This window comes from Heterodontus francisci, chromosome 16, assembly GCF_036365525.1.
Source record: "Heterodontus francisci isolate sHetFra1 chromosome 16, sHetFra1.hap1, whole genome shotgun sequence".
NCBI classification, from domain to species: domain Eukaryota; kingdom Metazoa; phylum Chordata; class Chondrichthyes; order Heterodontiformes; family Heterodontidae; genus Heterodontus; species Heterodontus francisci.
In genome coordinates, this window is record NC_090386.1 from 25,819,332 (window position 1) to 25,829,120 (window position 9,789).

A 9,789-nucleotide genomic window follows, 5' to 3' on the forward strand; every position below is an offset into this window, starting at 1 on the left:
AATCAGTTACAGGTTTTTAATTTTAGGCCCTGATTGTCTTACTGCCTTTTGAGTTTAAGACCCAAGGATTAAATGATTCTAACATGTTTTAATCCGCAATTCCAGGAATATCCCTTGTCTGTTAATATATTGAATAGAGCAGGTGGCACCCTGGTGCAAAACACGTGCTATAACTTGCTCAGCAATCTAACTGCACGTTGAGTGTTTGAAGGAGGTGCAAACACATTTGCACATAGCTCCATAATCACTGCTCAGAGAGAGCAGGAGCTGACAATGCTGGGCTGTAGGCCCAACCTGGTACTCTAAAATAATGTTGTCCAGTAGAAATGCTGATGAGCCATGTGCGAACCTTTTGCAACCACATGCGCTTATTTTAGTAAAAAAAACGTCTTTTACACACATTCAGTGCAGGTAAACATACTTCATGTACGTAATTACTTAATAAGCATCCACCATTCAATAACCAAAGGAATAAAGCACGTAATACAATCAAAAAATGCTTGCGCACTCTGCTTTTTGTCTTGTATTTTACCAACAATCTCACACAGATTAAAGTTCGCAAGCTGGAACTCACTGTCCATGAGATTGGTGGAAGTGGAGACAATCGATAATTTCAAAAGGAAATTGGATGGGCACGTGAAGGAAATAAACTTGCAGGACTGCAGGGATCGAGCGAGGGAGTGCGACTGACTGGATTGCTCCACAGAGAGCCGGCATGAACTCAACAGGCCGAATGGCCGCCTCCTATGCAGTAAATGACTCTGACAAGCATATGCTGGACATGTGATCTCAATTCTCATGTGCACAATGACCGTGTCTGTTACTCATGTTTTATTTAATCAGAAATGAAATTAGCCACTTCCAGATTCCCAATTTGCCACATATGGCTAACATTTTGGATGACACTGCTGTACAAGTACCAGCCTGGCCCTTTTAATGTATTGTAGAAACTGTTCAGATTCCACAATGAAACCTCAGGTGAGTTGTGACCAATGATTTAGTAAAGGATGTGCTGTCCGTTTCTCTGATTGCCGTTTAACACTCCTTTTGCTGCTTCTCCCAGGTGAATGGAATTGCATTCCACCCGATACACGGCACTCTTGCCACTGTAGGATCCGATGGCAGGTTCAGTTTTTGGGACAAAGATGCTCGCACAAAGCTCAAAACATCAGAGCAGCTTGACCAACAAATAGCTGCCTGCTGCTTCAACAATAATGGGAACATCTTTGCCTATTCATCAAGTTACGACTGGTCAAAAGTAAGTACAAAAGTGTCTGGCCCTCTTTGGATATCTGGCTAATGGGTGAAAAAAATTAAACCTTTGACCAGGTAACATCTCGTAAGCCTTTAGAGTTCTTGGGTCAGTAGTGGCAAGAGCTTGTTCCAGTAAAGAGTGCTGTCCCTGGCACCTGTGAAAAGAGTTAGTTCTCATAAGGGGCTGTCCCACAACTGAGACAGTAGCTGTTTCCAGTGAGGGATGCTGTTTTACAGCTGTGGAAAGTGCTGGTTCCAGTATTGGGTGCTCTGCTGCAGCTGTGATGAGAGCTAGTTCCTGTAGGGGGGCATGCTTCAGTTTCTTGCCAAATTTATTTTAAATTGAAATAGCACTCTAGTAGGAGAGTATTTCCAATCTCCGTCAGTTTTTTTTAATATTCTTTCAAGGGATGTGGGCATTGTTGACAAGGCCAACTGAGTGGTTTGCTAGGCCATTTCAGAGGGCAGTTAAGAGTCAACCACATTGTTGTGGGTCGGGAGACATATGTAGACCAGATCGGGTAAGGATGGCAAATTTCATTCCCTAAAGGGCATTCGTGAACCAGATGGGTTTTTACAACAATCAATGATCGTTTTTTGGCACCATTATTGAGATTAGTTTTCAATTCCAGATTTTTATTAATTAATTTGGGCGGCACAGTAACGCAGTGGTTAGCATCACAGCCTCACAGCTCCTGTGATCTGGGTTCAGTTCTGGGTACTGCCTGTGCGTAGTTTGCAAGTTCTCCCTGTGTCTATGTGGGTTTCTGCCGGGTGCTCCGGTTTCCTCCCACAGCCAGACATGCAGGTTGATGGGTAAATTGCCCCTAGTGTAGGTAGGTGGTAGACCGGTGAAGATGTGGTGGAGAATATGGGGTTAATGTAGGATTAGTATAAGTGGGTGGTTGTTGGTCGGCATAGACTCGGTGGGCCGAAGGGCCTGTTTCAGTGCTGTATCTCTAAATAAATAAATTAAATTTAAATTCCACCTGCTGTCATGGTGGGATTTGAACCTGTGTCCCCTGAGCATTAACCTGGACCTCTGGATTACTAGCTGTGATATTACCACTATGCCACCATCTCCCCCTTGTCCCCAGTTACCCTTTGTTGAATATTTCCCTTGTGATTGTGTACTGTGAAGACCCTGAAACCTCCCATGTGAGTTATAAGTTTGAATGTTGACAAGTTACTTGACTGGTTGAGATTGGCTCAGAGGCAAGCCCACTCTATCTTTACCAGTGGCCCACATAGACACAGTAGAAGTTACTGTTTGGCGACCAGGGCGTGAGACTCCTGGTTGATTTCTCATTCTCCATCTCTGTGTCGAGGCTGATTCTGCTCCTGTCTGGGATCAGCTAATTCAGCACATATGGAGGATCAAACCCAAGACCAGCTGCTCACTCTGGTTGATCTTTTGTGAAGCTTCACACAGCTTTCATTGTGTAAAGTAGTGATCTATACCCTGAGTCTTCGAATAGGCATTTCTACCTGAGCCCTAGCTGGCACTGTATTGGGCATTGCAATCAGCATGTAACTTGATTCGGAATGTCATTGTGCCTGCCACATGCACACCTCTCCACCGTCCCAGCAACGCTGGTGAATTTTAATCCTGACCTGACAGCAGCATTTAGAATTTTAAACGTGGTGTCCAAGCCCAAAACTATTCTGGACCTTGTTACAGTTACAGAAGTTGGGATAGATGTTATGTTTGATTTCGTTTTTCCATACTTTTTAATCAGAAGAATTTACTGTATCTGATGCTCTGTATTAGACGTAAACTATATTTAATCTCTGATTAGGAATGATTTTAAAATATGACAAGCACATAACAGACTGAAACTTTCCTTAATTTTTACTTGGATTTTTGGAAGGCATAATATATTAAACTTAATGTAACCAGAGACATTTTATTGAAGCCTCCGTGTGCTAAGAATTACGCTGACAGTCAATTTAAGATTGTCAGTCGGGCTCGCAGTGTGGCGCATTAGCACGTACTGGAAGCTACATCTATGAATACACAGGGCCCTGTTCTTTGCAGACAGAAAGAACATGTGCACACATTGCGCCTGTTTCAGTTAAACAAAATAGTTGACAGCTGGTTCAATCCTCAGGGCAATGTCTTGACCAATCAAAGTCAAGCTGTCTGATTTACATTTCAAACAAAGCTCGGCAGTTAGCTGTCAGTCACCATAACCTGGTGCATTCTCCATAACAACATCTCGACCAGTCAGCACTCTTCTCATACAGTGTAAATTTGTTGCTTTCCCTCTTGCAAATTGTCCTGCTGAGTGCAAGACGAAAAGCTTCAACAAAATGTCTCTTTTCAGCATTACTCAACTTCTCTGCTACCAAATGACTATATTTTTAATGTAACCACATACTTAGTGCAAATTATATTCGATTGCTAGCTGATCTCTTGTGTTATAGCTCCTGGATAATCTAGGACATGGAGTGCAGTTGTGATGTTCAATGCTAAAAAAGAGCTGCATTTAATCTGGCCTATCCCTGTAAGGTTCATTCTCAGGTGAGCGCCGTGGGGAGCAGTTGAAAAGGCATCTCCTGTGGACAATTAATGGATGAATGCAGAGAGAAATTTCTGTAGGTGGGCAGGTGCTTGTAAATCCCTGGCTCCTGTTCTTGGTGAGGGGGGAGAAGAGGCTAATATAAACTCATAGCTGTGATGGTAGATATAAAGGGATTGTGCTTTCCTAACGCCGTTTGTCGTGCATTTTTACTTTAACTCCTGAAGAGACTTTGCTCTTACTACAGTTTAATTGATTAATCGGTTACAAAAACATTTGAATCCTTTGTTTTCAGGGTCATGAATATTTCAACCCACAGAAGAAGAATTACATCTTCCTGCGTAATGCTGCAGAGGAGCTGAAACCCAGGAACAAGAAAGGGTAAGCACCACAGAGAAGCTTCTTGCAGATAGCCAACTCTCCCAGCTACCTTCAGATTATCCAAACCATTTCATTTAATGTAAGGGGTGTGGTTGGAATTAGTGGTGTGTCTGGCAGTGGGATTTGGCTATTATTTGGTGCCATATTTATCTTCTGTACAATTGATGCACTAAAGCGCATAAACCTTAACATTGTGGATATTGCTGATTATTCCTCCTGCCAAATCAGAACAGGCCCATTGCTTATCACCAGATCAAATACAAACAAGCAAAGTCACATTAGCTCATCCATCTAGGTATACTATTACATTTGACTAAATATGGCACCAAGGAGCCCTAGTAAAATTGAAGTCATTGGGCACTGAGGGAAATCTCTCTACTGGCTAGAGTCATAGCTAGCACAAAGGAAAATGTTTATGGTTGTTCAAGGCCTGGTATATCACTGCAGGAGCTCCTCAGGGCAGTGTTCTAGATAATGAAGCAGTCTATGCTCACATGTAGTAAGACCTGGACAGCATTCATGTTTGGCCTGATCAGTGGCACGTAACATTGCCTACCACTTGAATGGCACAAATGACCATTTCCAGCAAGAGAGTGTCAAATCACCTCTGCTTGATAGTCAATGACATTACCATTGTCAAATCCTCCGCCATCAACATCCTGGGGGAGTCACCATTGACCAGAAACTTAACTGGGCCAGCTACATAAATACTGTAGTTACAAAAGCAGGTCAAAGGTTGGGTGACACACCTCTCAACTCCCCAAAGCCATTTCATCACCTGGCAGGCACAAGTCAGGAGTGTGATGGAATATTCTCCACTTGAGGGCAACTCAAGCAACATTCAAGAAGCTCAACACCATCCAAAACAAAGCTGCGCACATGATTGCCACCTCATCTGCCATCTTAAACATTCAGTCCCTCCACCACACCGTGACTACAGTGTGTACTATCTACAAGATGCACTGCAGCAATTTGCCAAGGCTTCCTCAACAGCACCTCCAAACCCACGACCTCTACCACCTAGAAAGACAAGGGCAGCAGATGCATGGGAACAAGATGACCTACAAGTTCGCCTGCAAGCCACACACCATCCTGACTTGGAAGTATATCGCCATTCCTTCATCATCGCTAAGTCAAAATCCTGGAACTCCCTAGCCAACAGCACTGTGCGTGTACCTATAGCACATGGGCTACAGTAATTCAATAGTGTGGCTCACCAACAACATCCCCAATTCCCCTTGAGGAGGGCAATAAATGCTGGCCTTGCCAGCGATGCTCACATCCTGTGAATGAATACATTTTTTAGAAAGACAAAGAAAGGCTTGCATTTATATAGCTTGTTTAATGACAGGGCATTCCAATTGGCTTTACAGCCAATAAAGTACTTTTGAAATGTAGTGACTGTTGCAATTTAGGAAATGTGGCATCCAATTTGCTTGCAGCAAGCTCCCACAAACAGCAATGAGCAAATGATCAGATAATCTGAGTAATGTTGGTTGAACGATAAATATTGGTGAGGACACCAGGGGAACTCCCCTGCTGCTCTTCAGAATAGTTCCATGGGATCTTTTATGCCCACCTGAAGTCAGACAGGGCATCGGTTTAACGTATCATCTGAAAGATTGCACTTCTGACAGCACAGCACTTCCTGAGTACTGCACTGCAGTGTCAGCCTGGCTGTAAAGGGCTTTGTGACGCCCTGAGGTTGTGGAACAGGCAGAAACCCTGGTGTATGATTCGAAGGTCACTGCCTCCATTACACTGGAGTTCATTTCAAGTGCAGAACACCCTTACTGTGGAGAAGCCTCCAATATCCTAGTGCTAGGCCCAACATAGTGTCAGAACGTGGATTGGGGATGTTGGTATTTATGCCCAAATCTCAGCTTTGAATGTTAACGCAGGTGTTCTATTTCAATCCAGTGAATTACCTATATGGAAATGGTCTCCAATCCCTGATCATGTTTATTTGTAAGCATTTTATGAAACCAGACCATTCTCAAGAATTAATATTTTCTATTCCTGTTTTACTTTTTCCAAATATTTTTACTGGAGCAGCAATGTGCACACCCTCGTCAAAGGAAGCTAGCACTGAAATTTTAGAGACTACATGTAAAGGAACTACAGACATGAATCCAAAATTGTTTATTTAATGACTGCATGAGGCTTCCCCTACTGTTCAGCTGAGACGCATGCACACCAGGAAGGTCCTGGAACCAATTCCTGCTCTAATTTGAGTTGGCTGGGCTCCGCCACAAGGACATTGTTGAGAGCACAGCAGTTGGCCCCACTGTATGTGGAAAGGGATGGGAGGAGAATTGGTATAGGGTTATCAGTCTCTGTTATCTTGTGTCTCCCTGAAGTGCAAGGCTTAGCTGGGATTAGCCACCTAGGTTTTCTTTTTAGAGATACAGCACTGAAACAGACCTTTCGGCCCACCAAGTCTGTGGCTGACCAACAACCACCCATTTATACTAATCCTACATTAACCCCATATTCTCTATCACATCCCCACCATTCTACCTACACTAGGGGCAATTTACAATGGCCAATTTACCTATCAACTTGCCAGTCTTTGGCTGTGGGAGGAAACCCACGCAGACACAGGGAGAACTTGCAAACTCCGCACAGGCAGTACCCAGAACTGAACCTGGGTCGCTGGAGCTGTGAGGCTGCAGTGCTAACCACTGCGTCGCCCATAAAAAAGGAACACGTAGGCACAGTCCTAGAGAGTACCTATGAAATACTGTCCCTACAAGAGTTCACATCTTCAGATGGAGGGGAGAAACAGACGTGTCTTGTTGGGTCCTCCCTCTTGTTGGATCTGTAAGTCCTCTCAACCAGCTCCCCTGCCCCCCCCACTCCCGGCACTCATGGTTCTAAAACCTAAAGCACGCAGGCGTTAATGTCAGTCACCATTGTAACAGTTTGGTTTCTTTTCTTCAAAGACGTACAGTTGGTGATATTCGTTCTTGAGTTGAAGAATGCACAGTAAGTACGCTGTACTGCCCCTCTCTGGTACAGCACCAGACAGTGTTCTAATCTCTCACCTGACAGTGCTATTATTGCCTCAAGAGCTCTTAATTTATTTGTCACCTGTGGGATTTATTTCTGGCAGTTTCTCCAGGGCTCCTTATTGGTGTTGGAGATGTCTGGTGGAGTCACTGTTAACTACTATGCCAAGTCCACTTAACACATAGGTTTAAAAACTCAAAGCACCTTTTCTACCTGCACCTGTTTTTATTCCTATTTATTTTATAAAACAGTTCACTTTTTAGGGAATGTTTTCCACCTGGATTGCATATCTTGTCTCCTTGACAGACTTCGTTTCTATTGTTTGACTCTTTATTCAGATTCTTTGTATTTCAGAAAGCTCTGGCAGTTGAAAGAGTCCTAAGTGTTTGTGTAGAGTGTCGTCCTGTACAGTGGGTGTGGGCTCCACTACATAAAAACTGTCCCTACTTATCTAGCTTCCCTTTAAATAGGAACAGTAGGTAAGTACATAGAAGGAAAGACAGACTTGCATTTGTATATCACCTTTCACGACCACAGGACATCCCAAAGTGCTTTACAGCCGATGAAGTACTTTTGAAGTGATGTCATGTAGGAAACTTGGGGAGACAGGAAGTAAAAGATGTGCTGCTGGGTTTGATTAAATAAATAATGGGAGGAGGCTTGTATGGAGCACAAGCACCAGCATAGACCTATTGGGCTGAACGGCCTGTTCCTGTTTGTAACAGCTCATTCAGAGAGATTGGGAAAATGACACACTGTTGCAGCAGATGGCGCTGTTGAGTTTAGCACTGGGCATTTAATTGGAGCAGAAGATTATCGGGTTAAATCTCCTCACTTCACTGACTTTTAACCCCTTTTACAAACCTAGGCGGGAGGTTTCCACCAAATTAGCTTCAAAGTTATATTGACAAAGCTGGCAGTATGCAGAGTAGATTCGCTCTTCACCTCCCCCCCCACAATTCCCCCCTGAACACTGAATGTAACCCATGCTGTTCCTGCTTTGGGAGTGTTTGCTGACACGAGGTGTCTGAAAAAACTCACTTATTTGTACCTTGCGAGGAGATGTTTGTCCCCAAAGAATCCAGAACAGGTTCAGCTGGTGGCTCTGTGTAATTTCTCTTATTTTTGTTTCCTACTGTTCAGGATTTGAGCACTGGCAGCTGGTGATTTCCAAAATCTTTTCAGAGGTGGAGCCATCAGAGAAGGACATTTTAAACACACGGAACCATAGCTACAGCTGCTGTCTGATTTCTGTCGCTCTCACTGTCTCCCTGGACCACACAGCATGCCTTGTATTAGATTTTCTTGTTTCGTATATTTTCCCTGAATAAAGTTTTCATTTAATAACTTTGGATTGTTTTTGAAATGTGAAGGTGGTGGGGGGGAAGAGAAAATTCAACCGTGCTCCACTCTTGTACACCAAGAGACAGGGTGCCAGCCTTTACAGCAATAGCAGGCACACACTCAAACATGTAACAGGAGCCGAGTAGGGAGTTCACTTCTTTAGGTGCAAACTATTGGAAAAGGCAACCTAGGAGACAGCTGCTGCAACATTTGCACTGCTATTCTTTGCCTATCACTGTCACAGAATAACTGCTGCTGTGTTGTTTCATAAACCAGAATGAGGATGTTACGGACAGGTGGGAAATGATGGGGATGTTTCTCCTACTTCACTTCTCAACTGACCAAAGACAATGTTTTCTTTTAATTAGAATTGTGTTTTAATCCTTGAGTCTTTTAATGGTCAACAAACAGACAAATGACAGGTTTTCTTGGAGGTTTTAAAGAAAGATATTGTTTTATCGGAAAATATTCGCAACTTCACAAACAAGAATAAATAGAGATTTAAAAATAGCATGCATTTAGATCTGTTGGTTTTAAAAGAGTTGTTGTGAAACCTTGTTTGTTTCCTGGAGAGGAAAATTTAATCACAGTGCAGGTCTGTTTCTCCTTTTTCTTGGTTCCAATCACAGTCACCGTTCAATGACACAAATCCTGTTACAATTTCACGGGTAGGGAGTTTCAAAGGTCACCTTTTTGTCTCTGCCTCTGGGTAGTTTAAAGATGTATTCTGTCAGGATCCTCCTCCATGCTTGGATGGGTCTCTCTCTCATTTCTGGCTTTTGCACAGAAAATGTCTCTTATTAATACCGCTTATCAGAGACTCGGTTTTTGTCAGGTGACCAACGTTTCTTTCCCATTGTGTTTTCATAAATGGTGTTTGGTATGGCCATTGTTACACAATAAGTTTGGATGTTGTTTATCTCTATAACATCTTGATAAAGTGGTGGTTTTTCACACCCTTTATCCTGAGTTTGAGTCTGGTGTCTCTGTTTGCAAAGTCATTGTTAGACCAACTTGTTGAGGAGGGGTAACCTTAACATTGAATGGGCCATTTATATTTTTAATGCTTCAACACTTGAACCGTGAACCAATTATCACATTTGGTCAAGAAATTACCATGTATATTTGCAGTACAGGAGAGGTCATCTGACCTCTTGCTCCATCTTGCTTTGCAGCAAAAGGTGTCCGTTTTGAGTTCAATTCATCTATTTATGTTATAGTTCATAATTTCTCCTTGCATGAGTGTGACGAGGAAAATACTTCTCAACTAAAATTA

The 9,789-nt window shown here is 43.0% G+C and overlaps 1 protein-coding gene across 1 annotated transcript in view; it reads left to right on the plus strand.

Moving 5' to 3' along the window:
• Positions 1-8,516, plus strand: part of rae1 (ribonucleic acid export 1) — a 39,925-nt gene extending 31,409 nt beyond the window's left edge. The window contains exons 11-13 of the mRNA XM_068048042.1: positions 1,064-1,258; positions 4,072-4,157; positions 8,313-8,516. Coding sequence (XP_067904143.1) covers positions 1,064-1,258; positions 4,072-4,157; positions 8,313-8,319 — 288 coding nt within the window. The 3' untranslated portion in view covers positions 8,320-8,516. The remainder of the gene's footprint in view (positions 1-1,063; positions 1,259-4,071; positions 4,158-8,312) is intronic.
• Positions 8,517-9,789: the final 1,273 nt, after the last annotated feature.